Source organism: Chelonia mydas, chromosome 12, assembly GCF_015237465.2.
Source record: "Chelonia mydas isolate rCheMyd1 chromosome 12, rCheMyd1.pri.v2, whole genome shotgun sequence".
In the NCBI taxonomy this organism is placed as follows: Eukaryota; Metazoa; Chordata; order Testudines; family Cheloniidae; genus Chelonia; species Chelonia mydas.
In genome coordinates, this window is record NC_051252.2 from 20,126,226 (window position 1) to 20,147,153 (window position 20,928).

General features: G+C 44.1%; 1 protein-coding gene across 3 annotated transcripts; it reads left to right on the top strand.

Annotated features, from left to right (window-relative positions):
- Positions 1 to 2,951: 2,951 nt before the first annotated feature.
- PLEKHF1 (pleckstrin homology and FYVE domain containing 1) lies at positions 2,952 to 20,410 on the top strand. 3 transcript variants are annotated; one of them, XM_037877592.2, is made up of 3 exons: positions 2,952 to 5,977; positions 16,983 to 17,113; positions 17,854 to 20,410. In XM_037877592.2, exon 3 carries the CDS (start codon positions 17,859 to 17,861, stop codon positions 18,687 to 18,689), a length of 831 nt encoding a protein of 276 aa, XP_037733520.1. In that variant the 5' UTR covers positions 2,952 to 5,977; positions 16,983 to 17,113; positions 17,854 to 17,858; the 3' UTR covers positions 18,690 to 20,410. The 3 variants fall into 3 exon arrangements, with proteins under 3 accessions (XP_037733520.1, XP_037733522.1, XP_043382063.1); XM_043526128.1 differs by lacking the exon at positions 2,952 to 5,977 and adding an exon at positions 9,042 to 9,091; XM_037877594.2 differs by lacking the exon at positions 16,983 to 17,113.
- The last annotated feature ends 518 nt before the right edge of the window (positions 20,411 to 20,928 follow it).

A 20,928-nucleotide genomic window follows, 5' to 3' on the forward strand; every position in this document is an offset into this window, starting at 1 on the left:
CTTTAACAAGTGGCCGTTAGGATTCTTTGTAAAACTGTGAGTTTATTTTTCCACTTGAGGCACTCAGGCCAAGTTGAACTAAGGAAAGGAAGCCAATTTTCAAGTGTGACTGGCTAACAGACTAGGAATGATATACACTTTCAGAGACAGCAGCCTCCCCAGCATTGTACAGCAGTTGGTTGAACTGTTCCACTTTGACTGGGGATGGAGAAAATAAAGATAATCATAAGTCACAGAATGTTCAGCCAAGCCAGGTGCTAGATCTGCTCAACAGTCCAGTGCTTAAAAATATTAACAAAACAGAAATGATTAGGGGTATGGAGCAGCTTCCAAAAGAGGAGAGATTAATAAGACTGGGACTTTTCAGCTTGGAAAAGAGGTGACTAAGGGGAGATACAATAGAGATCTGTAAAATCATGACTGGTGTGGAGAAAGTAATTAAGGAAGTATAATTTACTCCTTCCCATAATACAAGAACTAGGGGTCACCAAATGAAATTAATAGGCAGCATGTTTGAAACAAACAAAAGGAAGTATTTCTTCACACAACGCACAGTCAACCTGTGGAACGCTTTGCCAGAGGATGTTGTGAAGGCCTAGACTATAACAGGGTTCAAAAAGAACTAGATAAATTCATGGAAGATTGGTCCATCAATGGCTATTAGCCAGGATGGGCAGGGACGGTGTCCCTAGCCTCTGCATTCCAGAAGCTGGGAATGGGCTACAGGGGATGGATCATTTGATGATTACCTGTTCTGTTCATTCCCTCTGGGGCACCTGGCATTGGCCACTGTTGGAAGACAGGATACTGGGCTAGATGGGCCTTTGGTCTGACCCAACATGGCAGTTCTTAATCACACCTCAGAAAAGTCAAAAGGGTTGAACATATTACAATTATTATGAGAAATCCCAGAGAAAACTCATTCAAAACATTGAGTCATTGGGATAAAGGATATGAATAGGAGAAGTTAACAATGGATTCAAAGTGAGCTTAACACCTGGAAGAAGAAAGCCTTAAGCATTATGAACGATTACTGGCTAGACCTGAATTACACAGAGTACTAGGACGGCTTTTGATATATTTGTCAGTGCACCGATTTCTGCCTGCTGTAACCTTTGCATGTCTGACTGCAAGTATTAAGCAAACAGCACTGAGCTAAGTATTACATTGTAAGACATTGGAGATCTATCCAATTCTGTGGTATCATTCTGAAGGCAGTTAAACTCGGAGATAGTTTTTATTGGGGTTTAACATCAAACAATTCTCAATAATTGACACCCATTTCCAGTCAAAAGGCTGGGGAGGGAGGAATATATCAGTTTCCCACAAACTGTGGTTTAGAGAAGTCTGCCTTTTCAGTGCTTCTCTTTCTCTGGTGTATTTGGACAGCACCCTTAATGTTCTTCACCAGCAGCACAGAAAAACGAATCTCAGAATAAAACTCTAAGAGTGAAAACCTGAGCTCAACACCATCGCCTACTCTGTGCTGCTGTAAACTGAGCCCGCTTCCCTCTCCCAATTTTTCAAAAATATATTTGCCCTTCAAAGGCCCATTCCAGCCACACTTACTCACAAAACGTCAGTGGGCTATGTGCATGAGTAAAGATGGCAGGAATGGCATACCATTTATACCCGCAATTAGTCAGTCCACTTTCAGCAGTCAGAAACAACTATAAAGTATGAAGAACAGTATCAAGACGTAAGGGCTGACAGACAAAAATTGACCTTGTAAGTTCCTATGATTACACAGATGTTTTAGCTTTAAAATATACAGAGCTACTTCCATATTCTTCTTACCAAAGAAAACTAAAACTTGGACAAGAAACATTTAATATCTTGAGAGATCCATCAGTTCTCATTAAAAATTGGGAAAGCGAGCCAGTCTCTAAATCATAGACCAGTGCAGGCTCATAAATCTAATGGGGGTTATGCAGAGTCACTAATCTAAATTTTCAAATGCTTCCATTAACTTTGCGTGCCTCCATTTTTGAGTGCCCAACTTGAGACACCTGAAAGGGGGATGATTTTCAGAGGTGCTGAACATGCACAATTCTCATTGACTTTAACTGAAATTGTGGGTGCTCAAACATCTCTGAAAATCAGGCTTTGGGTGTCCAAATAAGGCACTGCAATTGTGCATCCATTTTTGGTCTAATCCGAATGGCCATCTGCCAACCCTCATCAAAGGAGTGTTGCTAATGGCTCTGAAGAAGCCCATCTCAGCTTCGTTGGCCAGAACTGTAGCTGCAAGATGGATGCTTGTTCAAGAACCGTAAAGTGCTACATATACATGGAAAATAAGTGTATGTTTTCCGTGACTGTGCTTATTACAAGTTCCTGATGTCCTCTCCATCTTGAACAGCCTGTTTATTACAGGTACTGTGTCAGTGGTGGTTAGAGCCATGTAAAGGGAGGAGAATGCATTTGGCACGAGAAATATGCTTAGGGCTCTGACATGGACATCCATGGGCTTACAGAACACAGAAGGAATTACAAAATATGTTCAGGGCAGAGGGGATGCCAGTGTATTGTCATCAGTATATGAGCAAGGACATTACACTATTGTGAGAATTGAGGTTTTAATAGTCACACTGAACCAACTGCATTGTCCACCCCAACCACAGTACTCACACGGACTCAGAAAATCACGGCTGTTATGTAGAGTTTAAGGCTAGGTGCCAAAGGAAGGTGGGAAGAGAACTCCTTCTGCTTCCCTTGGCAGGCTTTTGGAGCAGGGTCTTGGCTCTGACTTGTCAAGTACCCTCCTCTGTCCTCTCCTCTGTCTTCTTCATCTGGAACGTGAATTAGTGAACTGTCAATGTTTTAAAGAGCTTTAAGTTGGGGTTAATGTGTGAGCACACGTGTCCTAAAATAGAGAAGCCGGTGTTTGTTAAAACAACAACAACACAGCACTCAGAGATTAGTGACTTAGGGATGTCAGGCTATATACAGTTTAGATTTTACTGTGGTCGTTATACACAAGATAGTCATAAGGCAGCACATACTCAATACAGTCACATTTCTTTAATAAGGACACTGCTGGGATAGATCAATGATCCCATGAAATGAATGGCCCTAATAACCAGTATGGGGTTTTCACCCAGTAATGGCCTCAGAGAGCATAAATGGACATAAGATTACAAGGAATCATGTAGAGACAAGGCGGGTGAGGTCAGGGACGGCCTTAGGGGTGAGTCACCCGGGAGACTGCCCAGGGGAGCCATAGTCAGGCGGACGACTTGCAGCAGCACAAAGGTGCGCGCTGCCCATGTAGTGTTGGAAGCTGCTCCCGGCTGGCAGGGGAGCGCGGGGGGGTGGGGGTGGGGTGGAGGTGTCCAGATTTCTCCTTGCTTCCTCCCAGTGGAGGAACATGGGGGGAGTGTGCAGTGACCCACAGATACTCTCCCCTCAATATTCCTCCGCGCCCCCGTCGGGGCTGTGAGTGGGGAGCGGCATCAGGGCTCCCTGCATCCAGGTCACTTTCCCCACCTGGGCATCGCTCTTCACTCCTCCCCCTCCCAGCCCCTAGGGGGACGTGGAGAAGCAGCATTCGGGGGTGGGGGTGGTGGGGGAAGAGAGCAGCAATACCAGCTGCTCCATGCATCCAGGTCACTTTCCCCACAGGAGAGGTGCAGGGGTTAGGGACACAGGGGGACACACTGCAGGGGTTAGGGGTTAAGGGCGTGGAGAGCCCACAGGGGCCAGGGGCAATGGGGAGCACCCATGAGAGCCAAGGACAATGGGGGGCAGGAACACCTAAAAACAAGTGCGCACAGGGCACCATTTTCCCTAAGGCCAGCCCAGGGTGATGTAATATCTTTTATTGGACCAATTTCTGTTGGGGAAAGCTTGTCTCTCTCACCAACAGAAGTTGGTCCAATAAAAGCTATTACCTCACCTACCTTGCCTCTCTAATATCCTGGGACCAACACGGCTACAACAATGCTGCATACAAGAAATCATGCAGTAATTTACCAATACTGCATTCATGAGCACTTTCAGTGCATGTCTGTGTAAATATTAAGAATCAAGCTGCATTGTACAAAATAATTCATGTGTCTCAAAATTTTAACAGTAACAAATAGTTTCATAACCTCTCTTATGTAAGAGACTTTAAAAACTGCAATTGCAATTCCATCTCAGGAGCACACAATGAAGTTAAATTATCTTGCACAAGATTTTAGAAGTGTCCCAATAAAATAGCTCTTAAAGCCTGTTAAATGCATTACTTGAAATCTGCTCCTGGTCACGTGTTAAAATTAAGTGGATGTCCCTATTGACTATGGACCAATGACACGTTGCCTATTGTACTTCAATAACCTCTGGTTAATACAGTGTTTTACAATGAATCCATCCTGAAAGCCTATTTTTGTGCATTATAATGTGTCTTGTTTGCAGTCTGGGCCACACTTCAATGAGACACACCCTAAAATGCAAGACTTGAGAAGTGACACCAGGGCACTCCGAGGGAAGAGGAGGAGCAAGTTTTGTGTTTGTAAAATTCCGAAGCCTGCACTTCTCCAGCTCTGTCTTATCGTTCAGGAGGAAATCCTATGGGATAGCCCTGCAACAAAGCAAGCTGTCACTGTGGCAGTGCTGCTCACCAGGATCCTGCCCAGAGCTTCCGCTTATATAGTGCCCCCCCAGATGCACGCTGTTCTCAGGGCCAGACCGAGGAGTTTTGCTGCCCTGGAGAAACTGGCAAATGTCGACCTCTACCACCTCCGAGTCACTCAGCCCTTACTGTTTTGCTGTATTAGATCACTGTCGGAATGGGAGAACTTCCTGTACCTAAAACCACAAGCTCCATTCAGAGGAGCATTGCCCGAAAACTTTCTCATGGGGAGTGGCCTTCTGAACAACACTCAGCTCCCATCACTGCGGCCCTTTGTGCTTCAGGAGAGCAAGCAGGAGCGCAGTACGAAGTGCACCATCCACAAAAGCACTCATGAGGCTGGTGGTGCGCTGGAGAAAGACAGCGGCGAGGGGAATCATTGAAACAAGGAGAAACAAAGAGGGTGAGATTCTTGCCCCCTGGCAAAATTCCCATGGACTGTAATGGGTTCCGGATTTCATCCATGAGGTTGAAAGCAAAACAGAAGAGAGATACAACAACAAGACATGATTTTCACCGCATCCAGAAACTAAAACAGCGCCCAACCCCACAACAGGCAAACTTCTCCAAGCCTTTGGAATGCACGAAGTTCCAGATCTTCTACATACTTCAGGCACGGAACCACTTATCAGCCACTCTGAACCTCAGCAAGTCAGGCCATGATTTGCCCCATCTCTCACACACCCCCTGGCACAGAGAAAGGCTCCAGCAGGGTCTGGGCTGACACAGAAAACTTCCCATAAACTGCTTCTATTCCTAGTCCCTCTGGACAGCTGGAGGTCCCAACGTCCCTTCTCTCCGCGGCTAGGTGGCTCCCTTGCCCCCCAGCCAGTACCGTGATGATTCCTCCTGCCCGCCCTACTCATGCAGCTGGGTGCCCTGCCCTGCCTCACCGCCAGCAGCCGGATCCTTCCCTCACCCCCTGCTGGCTACCCCAAGTCTCGCTCTCCTCTCACCTCCCCATATTCTACGGGGGCCCGAACTCCGCGGCTAGGGACCCTACGCCCCTCTGCGCCCCTGCAATCTGCCCCACCCGCTTCCATTCAGCCCCCCGGCCGGGCTCTCCCTCTGGCTCTGCGACTGGTCGAGATCCAACAGAGGGGCGTGGTCAGAGCGGAATGTTGAGTCGGAGCGTTCCAGAACCGGACGGTCTTGTTCCGGCTGCCGCGCGCTGATTGGCTGAGGGGCAGCGAGGAATGCTGCGGTGCGTTCCAGGGCTGGGGGGTGCGGGCCGCGGGAAGCCGGAGCGCAGTAGCCTCGGCAGCGCCCGGGAGCGGGGATCTGCGGAGTCCGCGAAGCCCCTGGCGGCGGCGGCGGCGGGACGGGTCGAGAGGCAGGGGATCCGGCTGGGAAAGGCACAAGGTAAAGCGCGCAGGGGCGGGGCGGGTTGCTCCAGCCCGTGTGCAGGGGGAGAGGCGGTCGCTGCCCGCGGCAGGACCCCAGCCCGTCTCAGCTCCCCCCGTGGCCCCTCCAGCGCGTCCCCCGCAGCTGGCGCTGAGTCAGGAACAGCAGGAACTTTACCGCACCCCAGCTGACTTTCGCGTGTCACTGGCAGAGCCACGCCGGGGATCGCGCCTTGGCTGCATTTCACATGGGAGCGCCCAGCGCTTGGCTATTGGGAGTAAATAGGTAGCAGGTGTTAAGTCCCTGCAACCGCGTTGGTGACATGGTTGTACTCACTGGCTCCCACGAGGAGTGGGATCGGATCTATTTATATAGGTACTTCTCTAGTCCCAGTCACGCGAGAATCTGAGCACCTTGTAAACTTTAATACATTTTTTTTCTCACAACCTTGTGAGGTAGGTAAGTATTATTATCCCCAGCTAGGGAACTGAATCACAGCGAGGGTGAGCCAGACCCTGCCAGTGTTACACCTTGCACCACAAAAAAGTTCAGCTGAAATCAGTGGGACTTCTTGCATGGCAAGGTACTACGCACTGTGAGTGAGGGTGACAAGACTGGGCCCTTAGAGTTTGGTACAAGGCCACGCAGAAATCTTCCCAGTCCAGTGTCATCCTTCCCCTGAGTCAGTTTAGAAATATTTGCATTGAGCAACATGTTTGGAAATCTCTGTCCTATAAACAAGATCCAGTAATATGAAGCACAGAGTGCATTTTAAACAGTGTTAAGCAGAGAAAATTCATAACAGTAAATGCTCAAGAATCCTTCAGGGTATGATTTAGTCCAGCATAGCTCCTGGGACTTCCTTTGTTTTTCTGCTCACTATCCTTTAGACAGTAAACTCTTTGTATTTGTGTCTTCTACAACACTGAGCATGTTGTTGGTGCTTTACAAATACTGAATCATAACAGTAATAATAATCCTTCTATAACTCCTCTGTAATGTGATTGCACTGTTTCTAATCTCTTTTCTTAATGTATATGATTAGCAGTGATGTACTCATCTGTTAAATGGTATAGTAATACTCACCTAATTCACACGTTTGTAAGGCACTTTAAGATCCCTGATTAACAAGAGCTATATATATGCTAAGTATTTACTATCTTTTTTTTTTTTTCCTTCTGGAAAAATAGGCTTAGTCCCGCTAAAATACATGACCATGTTTCAATATCAATTGCAAATTTTGTAACTTTTTGCCATCTAAGGAACTATGCATCATGCATTTTATGTGGCATTGTGATCTGCACAGACAGCTTTCAGGTGCTGGGAGACCAGGGTCTGTGTGGAACTCAGGAAATCAGTATTATAACTGAACCAATATAGTTTGAAATGCTTTGAGGTGAAACCAGGAAACTGTTTAATTGCAACATCTACAGTTATATATTTTTTTTTTTTTTTCTTCAAAAACAGCTTTATGCTTGATTGGCCTGCACAGTTGCTGGGTTTACCCAAGCAAACTGTGTATTTGTTCATGCAAATGGACTCCAGCTTTCTGTTTGTATTCATGAACAACTGATCTGTGTCAGCAATTAACATTACTTTTTCACTTGCAGTTGTGGCCTTCCATCTCTCTACTCTTGCAGAGTGTGCATCTCTAGCAACTTAGCGGTTTGTAATACCATCCTGGGGCATTTGTTTAATACCAAGATAAAAAAGAAGAGTGCTAACTACTGATTACTAGCAACACTTCCTGCAGCCTTGGTGTTACATACAGAAGATTAGAACCTTGGTGTTACATACAGAAGATTAGCTCTGATTAGATTTTTAAGGCCAGAAGAGACCATTAGGTTGTCTAGTGTGATCTGTATACCACAGGCCATAGAACTTTACCCAGTTACTCCTGTAGTGAGCCCAATAACTTGTGTCTGACTAAAGCGTATCTTCTGGAAACGGATCCAGGCTTGATTTGAAGATTTCAAGAAATGGAGAGAGACTGCACCCCTTCCCTTCGTGCTTTGTTCTAGCGGTTGATCACCTCACTGTTAAAAACGTGTGCCTTATTTCTTATTTGAACTTGTCTGGCTTTAAGTTCCAGCCATTCATGCCTTTCTCCACTAAGTTAGGAGTCCTTTAGTCCCAAGTATTTTCTCCCCATGAAGGTACTTACACCTTCATCAGCTGCAGTCATATTAGCTAGTGACAAGATCACATGCCAAGGTAGCCTGATTCCAGCTGGTGCTCTGTTGAAGGGTTCCAGAGGGAGACATGCCCAGGTCTCTTTACTAGAAGGATATCAGTGATGACATGGAGGTTTCTGAATGGACAGTGGATGTGTGGTAACTCTCATGGACTCCACAGGAGTATCCCCTGCCTGCACTCACAGCTGTTACAGCACCTGGGGGAAGCTGCCACTGCTGAGGCTTCTGCTTCTCCATAGGAAACCCACCAGGCCTCTGTAGTTAACACTTAAAGGTTGCGTAAGTCATTTGTGTATATATAGGCTTGAAAACTGTGCTCAACATTTTTAATCAGGGTGAAAAATACCTGTGCTGCACTCAGAGGTGAAAGAAAGCCGGTACAGTGTACCGGCAAGAGCCAGTACGCCGTGCCGGACCGCACCGGCTTCCCCAGGCTGGCGCTTTAAAGGGTCCCGGGCTCCCTGCAGTGGCCGGAGCTCTGGGCCCTTTAAAGCGCCCCCCCCCCCCCCCAAGCCGCACTGCCGGAGCCCAAGGGTAGCAGCGGCAGGGCTCTGGCTGTGCTTTAAAGAGCCCAGGGCTCCGGCCGCTGCGGGGAGCCCCGGGCCCTTTAAAGCGGCCACCCGAGCCCCGCTGCTGGAGCCCTGGGGTAGCGGCGGCAGGGCTCCGGCGGTGATTTAAAGGGCCTGGAGCTCTGCTGCGGTAGTGGCGGCCAGAGCCCGGGGCCCTTTAAATCGCCCCGGGGCTCCCAGCTGCCTGTGCAGCTGGTAGCTCTGGGGGTGATTTAAAGGTCGCAGGGCTCCCAGCCGCAGCCGGAGCCCTTGGGCCTTTAATTCTTGATTTAAAGGGCCTGGGTATTTAAAGGCCCCGCCTCTTCCAGTTGATGCCATGCCTCTTCCGGTCGAGAGCCACGCCCCCTGCTCAGGACTCTGGAGTACCGGTAAATTCTTTAAGTTGTTTTCACCTCTGGCTGCACTGTTCCTGAGGCAGCATTCCCCAAAGCCATGCTCCCTTTCAGTTTAAAGGACTGAAACAGCTGTGCACTGTGTTTAATTGTCACGTTAATCAACTACAGTATTTAATTTTTTAATATATAATTTACTACTCCAAATGATCAAATCGTGGAAACAAAGAGTTCAGTGTATTTCACCAGTATTCATTAGCTAATATATATTAACTAGCTATAGAGCAAGTTGAATACCAAAAAAAAAAAGGTGTTTGTCAAATGTCAGGGAAATTAGACTAGTATGCAACCATCCCACACCGTTTTTGCTTTGGCTGTGCCTTCGTTCCGTTTCTTTCCTTTCCTTCCTCCTACAAATCTGTGTGTACACAATACTTCTCTCACATGGCTATTCCCATCAATTGGGGCTTGTTCTGTAATGAGAGAGAGTTTTTACCGTTTGATGGCTATTTGTAGTGAGTTGATGGACCGGTGACCACATTACACAAACCCACCATCACGACTGGCACCTGTGAATGTGTGTATGTATGTATATGCATGCCCACATTTTACTGTTTGTTGGTAAATATACTGTAGTGATTTAATTAGCTCCATAGCATTTCCTTTAATAACTAATGTGATGTCTCTGAGCCATTGTAACAAACTTCGATACAAGCAGAACAAAAATGACATATTTTCCCAAATTAATAGGCTGGATCAGAAATTACATCCTGACTTTTTAATTTGCTTGTTACTTTATTATTCCTAAATTATGGTGTCTCACTTCATTGGTGGGGGGGTGGGAAATACAATATTGCATATTTCCAGAAGTCTGTTTTATTTACCAGTAAGAAAAGCCCTAAATTCATGCAGTGCCTTCCATTTGTACAGAAAACTAAATAACATTTTAAATTAATCACAATGTTATTAAAGAAAAATTGGTTTTGCAACCTGATGCATAATCCATAAGCAAATGGTAATTTACAGTTTATCTGAGAAGTATACACTCACTTTAATAAACCATTTATTCCTTGGGGAGTAAGGTGGAAAGTGAACCTCTCATATTTTTGAACTGATTAAATCAGAGCAAATTTTACCATAGAGGCAGAAATCCATGGGTGGGATCATGGGACACCAGGGATGTGTAATAAAATTGTTTTGCCCATCTGACCCCATACTGGCAACACACTAACAAGCAGTGGTTTGGAGGATTCCCCCCCCCGCCTTGGGTAATTAATAGTTCTTCTTTCAAAAAGTAACAGGTTAGGGGGGTACAAGAATATAATCTCCAGATCCAAGTATGCCACTAGACAGGTAGTTCCTTTAGTTTTTCTCTCATTTGGGAGTGGAAAGGGTGTTTACACACAGTCTGTTTGTCCCATTGTTCTGGTGTAACAAAATTTGCAAGTGTTCTGTGCTGTGTAAGAGCCAAAATAAGCATGATAGTTAAAAATTTTCCTAAATGATTTAGGAGTCTAAGTCCCACTGACTTGCAGTAAGGTGTTTATGAAAATTTACCCTATGTCTTCTGGCGGCATATCCTTAATCTGGGATTACATTGTCAGTTTATTTAGAAGTTTAGGAAGTATATAGAATTCTCCCTGTGTCTCTTTCCTGACCATCCATGCACTCCCACTCACTACAAAACTTTACCATTCTTCTAAAATAGAGGATTGACCTAAAAGTCACAGACTAATATGGAAGGTTGGGGTTCCACTGTCCAGGACCAATGCCTAATGAAAAGCCAGCCAGCCCCGCAACATCTGGGAAAGAATGGGGCGTGGTGGGATTCTCACCAGAGCATTGTCCTGAACCCTGCTCCACCTTTTGAATTAGCTACTAAACACACTACACATACTCAACCCTTTTAAAATCACTTTATACCCTAATAGTCTCACAGAGCCCCTCTGAGAGATCTAAGGCTTATTTTACCTATTGTACAGATAAGTAACATGGGAAAGAGAGGAGGTGATCACATGGTGAGTCAGTTGCAGAGCTGGGAATAGAACTCAGGAGTCAAGCTCTTATATTACCATGCAGTGAGATTGCCATAAACAGGATTAAGAATCTCTGTAAAACCTATCCAATTCTGCATTGATAATCCCAAAATTCCTGAATTCCCCCACACCAATCTGCCCTTGTTTCAGTCTCTCCTCTATTACTTCTATTTCTCTTTTGGCTGGGTATCATTGTGTCTTTCTTATCTCCTTTGTGCTCAAAGCTCCTCTCCTAAGGTTTTGTTTGTACGTGTCCAAAAGTAGGCAAGACTCCAGATCTGGAAAATCAGTGTACATGGCATTTATCCGAGGGCCATGCTGAGCCCTCTGTGCGCAATCATTCTTCTGTTTAAACCTTTCATCCATTTATTGTGCAATGTCTGTGTAGGCAGGAGGGAGAAAAATGGTTGTAGACTCGCTGTAATGGGAAGTGCAGAAGTTAAATCCTGGCATTGTTATGCCTGCAGGATAACCACCTAGGCTGGAGGAGTCTCATTTGCTCCAACCAGCTAAGCGGTGACACTGAGACTGTCTTTCCACTCTCCCCAACACAAGGGGAAGACAGTTATTCCCATAATGCAACATTCAAAATACCTTTATTTAAAGGAAAATGTCTCTAGAACATTACTTAAGAAAATGTTGCTCCTTTAGGCCTTCTGGCATAAGGTGCATGTAAGTCCCATTCTAATATCGCTCATGAGCACCACCATGAAATAACTAGGAAAGGCTGCCTCCAGCAACACTCTTATATGGAAATGGATGCACAACTGTGTTATGTGGGAGTGGAGTAGATGGGTGCGGAGTTTCAGCTGTGTTCTTACTGGGATGGGCCTGGAGGCATTTGTATCCCATTAAACATCCCTGACACAATTATTGCTCTTTCTTTTTCCTTGGTTTAAACTTAACAGAGCAGAAGTCATGGTCTGCTAATATTTTATTTTTCAGAGAAACTTTCCAATCACAGACAGATATTTTCCTGTGTAACCTTTAGAGGAAGAGTGAATAAAATCTCTGCTATTTTTGTGCTACTTTCCCTCATTCATCAGTGTATGGTAGAGGTTGCAGTTGGATTTAGACTACACTACACATTGATGAATAGATGTGCTTAATGCAGTCTGAATCCATCAAATCTGTTGTCTCAAAGCCTTGAAGAAATACTGTACATCCTGACAGGAGTGAGTCAGAGGGTCATTAGAGCCTTCCCTGAATTCAAGGGAGGTCATGGGTTTGTCCTTTTCTTGGTTGCTCATAGCTTGCATTTGTCTCATTATGCCTGTGTGGGACATAATCCCAACAACACGCAAAAAGTAGCTGTTGTGGTTCCATCATTTATTAGGAAGAAAGATTGCCAAGGAAAACACAGGTGCTGCAGAAGAAATGTTGGCTTTCCCTCTGAATTCATACAGAAGCCAATGCCTTGGGCACCTTGCTGCTAAAGGCACTGTATTTACATGTCTGCTAAAGACATGGTCCTGATCATTTGTGGTCAGGCAGATTCAGCACCCAAGGGTGCCCATTTTACTCAATGACAACTGATGGGTGCTTGGAAAATACAGCCACTTCATCTAGGTTCCTAAGTGCGAGCTGAGCTCTTTTGAAAACTTGGCCCTAAGTTTCCTGTAAATTATATGGTTATTAATAGCAGTCTTCTGGCCACATTCTAAACTGGGGAATTTAATTCATTGTCTCCAGTAATTTTAATTTGCTGCTGCTGTTTTTAGAAACTGCTTAGTGTCACTATATGATGTTTAAGCTACTACTCTGGAGGTGGTTGTGTTTTCCCTATCACTACCCCGAAAGGGTGTGTTGAGATGAAAAATGCCCTATGAATGTAAATTGTCTAGAATTTTCTCCATGTAGTCTCCATCACTGACGCTAAGAAGTCTAAGCACCGTGTGGCTTTTAGATCTTTTGAAACCTAAGTTTTTGAGATAACAAGTAGTTTTGTATTAGCCATTATAAGAAACGCTAACAGAAACAAAGACCTATGCACATCCCCTGTGAACTCTGAGCTACTGCTGTCTAAAAGGAAGTGATTCAGTTTCCTATGAAGTTTCTTGTGGATTATTACACCTAGACCCAGAGTCTTGGGGCCAATACCAGTAACACAAACAGCATTTTAAATGTGTAAGTGGAGGAAGATTTTACGTCATGAGCGTGAAGGTATTTAATTAACCCCAAATTAGGGACTTAAAGGAGTTACTTTCACATCATGTAACCTGGTACTTTTAAAATAAAAAAACGTTGAACAGGGGAGTAGCGTTGTGGAGATGAGAGGGAGGAATGAGTATGCTATGATCTAGTTCCTTTAGTACTATTCAGAACGTTTTCAGAATGACGTGTCTTGTAACTGGAAACACAAATAACAAAAGGAACACTTGGTGTGATAAATGCAGGGGTTGGGTTGTGTGGGCTGGCTTGTTTGGGGTTTTTTTTTTTTCGGTCTTGTCAGTCCAGTAAGAGGAGGCTCACAGGGGATAGCTCAGAGAATTGATAATAGAGCATGCAGCCTTCCACTTCTGGAATTCTGGTTCGGTTCCAGCCTGGGTTTGCAGTGATCAGAGCTGTTACCATCTGGGTGGTGAGTGGTATCCTTGAATTCAATTAATTGTTTCAATCCAGTGCCTAGAGGAAAGTGTTTGTCTATGCAGCCTTAGTTGGTAGTCTCATCAGAGAGGCTAAGAATTGAGTGGGTGTGGAGACTGCACTTAGATCGCTGCACTAGCAGACTTTCTACCCATTAGCAGCAGGGAGTGCAGCTGCACTGGTGTTAGCAATAAATGCGAGTGTAGATGGTGGTAAAAACAATTGCACTCTGTTTACACTAGCACTTAGTACAGCTGAACCAGTTGCTAACAACAGGTTTAAAAAAAAAGCCCTAGTCTGGACACACCTGCAAAGTTAACCCCTTTTAGGGTAGGGGTGCAGTGATGAGCGGGTTGCCAGAGCCAGCCCTGTTGTACAGACAGAGCTCTAGTTTTTATGCCTGTCTATCAAGCACCTTTCATGAGTGACATTTAAAAAAGGCATTGTAAGATTGTATTGACTTCTACGGACTGGTCTCCACACAGTTTTTTGTATCAATATAATTGTTGGTTAGGGGTGTAGTTTTTCTGTTTTTAACACCGATGTAGTTATCCTGGTACAACTCCTAATGTGGATGCAGTTTTGCCAGTATAAAGGTGCCTTAGAGTAGTTTACCTAATTCCCCTTCTTCAGTAAAAAGAACAGGAGGACTTGTGACACCTTAGAGACTAACACATTTATTCAAACATAAGCTTTCATGAGCTACAGCTCACTTCATTGGATGCATGCAGTGGAAAATACAGTGGGGAGATTTTATTTACACAGAGAACATGAAACAATGGGTGTTACCATACACACTGTAAGGAGAGTGATCAGGTAAGGTGAGTTATTACCAGCAGGAGAGAGAGAAAAACAAAGCCTTTTGTAGTGATAATCAAGGTGGGCTATTTCCAGCTGTTCACAAGAATGTGTGAGGAACAGTAGGGGGGAAAAAAAAACATGGGGAAATAGTTTTACTTTGTTTAATGACACATCCGTTCCCAGTCTTTATTCAAGACCAGAGAGATTGAAGTGTTCTGTAGAGACTGTCCGGTTTGGCCAATGTACATGGCAGAGTGGCCAGCAACGTAAAAGAATAAATGGACACAAATCAGATGTCAAGAATTATAACATTCAAAACCAGTCGGAGAACACTTCAATCTCTCTGGTCACTCGATTATAAACCTAAAAGTGGCAATTCTTCAACAAAAAAACTTCAAAAACAGACTCCAACGAGAGACTGCTGAATTGGAATTAATTTGCAAACTGGACACCATTAAATTAGGCTCAAATAAAGGCTGGGAGTGGATGGGTCATTACACAAAGTAAAACTATTTCCCCATGTTTATTCCCCCCCCTCCCCACTGTTCTTCACACATTCTTGTCAACTGCTGGAAATGGCCCACCTTGATTATCACTACAAAAGACTTTGTTTTTTTTCCTCTCTCTCTCCTGCTGGTAATAGCTCACCTTACCTGATCACTCTTCTTACAGTGTGTATGGTAACACCCATTGTTTCATGTTCTCTGTGTATATAAAATCTCCCCACTGTATTTTCCACTGCATGTATCCAATGAAGTGAGCTGCAGCTCACAAAAGCTTATGCTCAAATAAATTTGTTAGGCTCTAAGATTCCACAAGTACTCTTTTTGTGGCTACAGACTAATATGGCTGCTACTCTGAAACCCTTCTTCAGTAAATATTTCTGTTACGTATTTTGGGGGAAAAGCTTGATGCAGTCTCATCGTATAGTGATAACACTTTCCATTCCATAGAATCTCTGGAGGATGCTCATCAGAAGCTACTGAAGTTAGACATATTTTTAAATCAACTGGTCCAGAAAACTTGTATCCAAGAGTTTTAAAGGAACTGTCTGAGCTCAATGGACAATTAATGTTGATTTTTCAATAAGTCAGAGCATTGGGGAAATTAGAAAAACTATTGTTGTGCCAATTTTTAAAAAGGATAAAAACAGGGTAATTATAGGCTTATCAGTCTGACATCAGTGCCAGGCAAGATAATGGAGCAGCTTGATATGGGACTCTATTAATGAGGAATTGAAGGACAGTAATGCAGTTAATTCAAATCAATCTGGGTTTATGGAAAATAGATCTAGTCAAACTAATTTTATCTTATTTTGATGAGATTACAAGTTTGGTTGGTAAAGGTAATAGTGCTGATGTTCTATACTTAGAACTCTGTAAGGTATTTTTGACTTGGTACTATACGATATTTTGATTTAAAAAACAACAAACAACACTAAACATGATGCACATTAAATGGATTAAAGCCTGACCAACTACTTGGTCTCAACATGTAATTTTAAATGAATGGGGACTCATCCTCGAGCTGGTGTGTTTCCAGTGGGGTCCCGCAGTGATGGGTTCTTGGCCCTATGCTATTTAACATTTTTATCAATGACCTGGAAGAAAATATAAAATCATCACAGATAAAGTTTGAACAGGACACACAAATTGGGGGACGTGGTAACTAATGATGAGGAAAGATCACTGATTAGAGCGATCTGGAGCTCTTGGAAAACTAGGTGCAAATAATATGCATTTTAATAGGATCAAACGTAAACTTATACATCCAGGAACAAACAATGCAGTTCTTACTTCCAGGATGGGGGTACTCTATCCTGGGAAGTGGTGACTCTGAAAAAGGTTTGGGGGTTGTGGTGGATAATAAGCTGAACATGAGCACCCCCTGTGATGCTTTAGCCAAAAGAACTAATGCAATGTGGGGGTGCATAAACTGAAGAATCTTGAGAAGGAGTAGAGAGGTTATTTTACTTCTATATTTGGCACGGGTGCAATTGCTGGTGGAATAGTGTGTCCAGTTCTGGTGCCCACAATTCAAGCAGGATGTTGATCAATTGGAAAGGGTTCAGAGAAGAGCCATGAGAATGATCAGAGGATTAGAAAACATGCTTTATAGTAATAGACTCAAGCAGCTCCGTGTATTTAGCTTAACAAAGACAAGGTTAAAAGGTGACTTGATTACAGTCCATTCGCACCTACATGAGGAACAAATATTTAATAATTGGCTCTTCAATCTAGCAGAGAAAGATAACAATCCAGTGGCTGGAAGTTGAAGCTAGACAAATTCAGACCGCAATTAAGCGGTACATTTTTATTTAACAGAGAGTAATAAACCATTGGAACAATGGACCAAGGGTCATGGTGGATTCTCCATCACTGACCATTTTTAAATGAAGATTGGATGTTAGAAAAGAAGGCTTTGTTGGTGCTAAACTGTGTGACAGCTCCCAGCCAGCCAAGCAAACTCCTTAGGACTCTCCCTACCCTTACTTTGTCTTGCAGGGAGCACTTGGTGTCCCCAGTTCCCGAACCCCCTTTGCAGTATCCTGTCCCTGGACACTAACAGAAATTACCACGTCTGTTGTCTCAAAGAGACTGAATGCACTGTTGACTCAGCTGATGTTGCACACAAGGTATGCAGTTTACATTAGAGAAGGGAGCCAGGAGGGATGATAATTATCAGGAAGAAAACCTGTTTTTTTCCCTTTGTTTTGTTACTGATTTTATGTTTTAAAGTCTGTAAGTATCCATGATTTGCTATGGAGTGTTAACACATATGTTGCACAATGATATTAATGACCAGTGTGTCACTGGATTTCCTTTGATATCTTACTAATCTATAAAGAACATTGTGTATCATGAGAGCAATGAGTTAAGTGAGGTGAGTTTCAGGCTTGATACAAGTCGCTGTTGCATGGGCAGTGAACCCTTTGCCAGTGGGCATGGAGGGGGCTCTGATGGTCACAGGTCCCTTTGGAATCTATATGAATGGGAATAAACTACACTGGCATAAGTACTTTTATCCTGGTATAACTGTAGCCACAATACAGAGTTTTATACCTTATCCAATATGCGATAGAAGGTAACTGAAGTATGGGTAACTGAATTCTGATTCCTGAGAATAGGCAGTATCAGCCTGCTACAAAATATATCAGACGCTTCAGTGGGTTTTCCTTTTCATTTTGAAGAGTGCTTTAATAAGTCATTGCTGGGTAGTACCACCCGGAAAACTTAAACTCATCTCCTGGCTCTTTGAAAAGCTACTTACTGCTGTTTAAATTTGCTGTTCAGTTTGGAAGCTAGGATTGATTCAGTTGTTTGCTGAACACAGTTATTACTTTATTTCCTCCTTCCCCCCCGCCCCCCACTGTAGAGTGAATGAAGGAGATGATGGACCATCTGGTTAACACTGAAATTAACAGCCAACGCATTGCTTCCGTGGAAAACTGCTTTGGAGCATCTGGACAACCCTTAGCTGTGCCAGGAAGGGTCCTTTTGGGTGAAGGCATTTTGACCAAAGAATGCCGCAAGAAGCCTAAGCCTCGGGTATTCTTTCTTTTCAATGACATCCTTGTGTATGGGAGCATAGTGATAAACAAAAGGAAGTACAATTCCCAGCACATCATACCTCTTGAAGATGTCACCTTAGAGACACTGCCGGATACCTTACAAATGAAGAATCGATGGATGATTAAAACTTTGAAGAAGTCCTTTGTCGTTTCTGCAGCCTCGCTCACAGAAAGGAAAGAATGGCTTAGTCACCTTGAGGAATGCATTAGGCATCTGCTGACAAAGACAGGCAGGCAGCCCTCCATGGAGCATGCCGCCCCCTGGATACCTGACAAGGCCACTGATATCTGCATGCGCTGCACACAGACCAAGTTCTCCACGCTCACTCGCAGGCATCACTGTCGGAAGTGTGGCTTCGTTGTGTGCGGGGACTGCTCCAGACAGAGGTTTCTGATGCCACGCCTGTCCCCCAAGCCGCTGAGGGTCTGTAGCCTATGCTACAGGCAGTTGATGGCAGAAAAGAAGAAGGAAGCAGAAGGAGACCAGAAGCAGCCAGAGCAGATTGACTCTTCCGTGACTGGTTATGAACCATCTAGTGGTGATGACAGTGATAAATCCGATGATGACAAACTGGAACGGTGGCCAGCAGACGCAGAATTTTATGCCTCAGAAGTATCTTGGTCATCTTTCCATAGCTGACCTTCTTACCCTTGGCTTAAAGCTTGAGGAGCCAAATTCTGACCCACGCATAGCCCTAAGTATTTTCAGTGGTGAGCGTACATTGGAGGGTGAAATTTAGCCCCTCTTTATCTTGTTTCCTTTCATGAGTTTTCCTAATTACTAGTTCTCTTAAATCACTAGAGACTGATTTATTGTCATATTACACTCGCATGGCCTACATCAAGGCAGGGTGGTCTAGTGGGCAGATTACTGGACTGGGAACCAGTAAACCAAGGTTGTGTTACGTGCTCTGCCAATGGCCTGCTGGGTGACCATAGGCAAGTCACTTCCCCTCTCTGTGCCCGTTTCCCTATTTGTAAAACGGGGCTGCTAATAACCTCTTTTGCTAAGAGCTTTGAGATCTACTGATCTCTGTACAAGAGCTAAGTATTATGGTTGTCTCCAATATACTACTCACCTGGGGTGGACCTTTTCGTTGGTATTAGAGGCCCATTGATGGGGCAGCTTGTGCTGCACCTCCTCTGTAGGGAAGAGAGAACTTCTGCCTCCAAGGCTACGAGTTCTCATGAGCACTGAATACATATAAAATGATAGAACTAAAATCCGAAGTACATGGAAGCCTGGGCTGGTGCCCTTTGACCTCAGTACAGTAAGATACTGAAAAATAACCAGCAGGAGACCTGGGTTAGACTTTTAGACTGCCTTTTGCTCCCCAAGTTGCCTGAAGCTGGGAGCCCTGGGGAAATGGTGATCTCAGGAACGGGGAAGTCTTATGTGGCTCTGGAGCAAACCCTGCTGACTTCTCACGAGCATCATTAGTACAGCACTGGAGAAGTCATCCCTCTCAGCCAGAAAACAGCCTTTGTGATGACAGAAGGTAATGGGGGAGTTAAGGTTTATCTTAGGGGTGAGGTGAGAAAGAGGCGGCTGACTCAACGCAGCAGACTCACCCCACGCATATATATTTACAGGTCTCAAAATCAGTAACCCAGCCAGATTTCTATTCCACTGCCCCAGGGATGGAAGAACCCCAGCCTGGTGGGTGATGTAGCACACAGCGGTAGAGCTACGGCAAGAGGTGGTGAAGGGATGGGTGGATGGTCAAAACTAAGGTCAGATTCTGAGGTGCTGAACATACTCAATGCCCAGTGACTCACTTGCTCGTTAAGGCCCCAAGCCTTTGCTGCAAACATACTTGCATAACTTCAAGCGTGAGCAGTCCTGCTGGCTTCAGAGTTATCAACATGTGAGCGTTTTCAGGTTCAGGGTATAAAAGTATGTGCTTAATTTGAATTGAACTTTGACATTAAAGTTAATCTCAAGTGAGAGACTGTCTATTCAAATAGTCTTTCATCGTCTCATGTGTAACTAAAACCATTTACTATCAGCGAAAATTAGACAACAGCAATTGTATTGCAGCAAATAACCGTACAACAAAAGCTCAGTTGCTACCTTTTTTGCGTATTTTATATTGTGTATTTTATAGTCTCGAGCAAGAATTTAGTTAAAAGTAATTTTCAACATAATTTTTTCCTTACCATAGTCCAGTCTATCTAAACGCTGAATTGCATGCCAAATGACCAGGTTGGGGTGTTTGATTTTTTTTAAAATTAGTTCAAAGTAATTATTCTCATGGATTTAATTTTTTCCTTTTTTTAATATACTACCAGTGTCCAGCCAGTTTGTAGTATTCAACCGATTGTGAATAAAGATATGGCCAAGGAGGGGGAAAAAATTGACCCAGTGAATGTGCTGTTATTTAAGAAAAAAACAAGCATTAGGTCGTATGCTTTGATCCAAACTCATCCAGTCTAGGGTGAATTCAGCAGCAACTCTTCAGTCACGAACTGAACATCCGGGTTTTCTATTTACTACTTGAAAATGAATATTACTGAAAAATATCCAAGTCTGCAGCTTCCCTTCTGTTTATTTCATTCTTTCTCAGCAGACTGTTTCCCCAAGACTCTTGCTGTCCCTTGCAGTAATTGAAGTGGTATTTTCTGGGGTGGGGAGAGGAGATGGTGCAGGAAAGGCCAACAAACCTCATGACCAAAACAAATGTTTCTGGTTTTTAGAGTTATAAAGAACATTGAGTCCTATTTTTTCCCATCCCTCTTCAAATTCTAGTTCATAATTGTGAACAGTGGCACGTGCATTTATAAAGCCTCCCTCCCACAAGTGAGTATAGCGTCTCAAACAAACCAAACTAAGTAATTAATTACATATATCAAATACAAAAGCCCAGAACAGAAGCCCC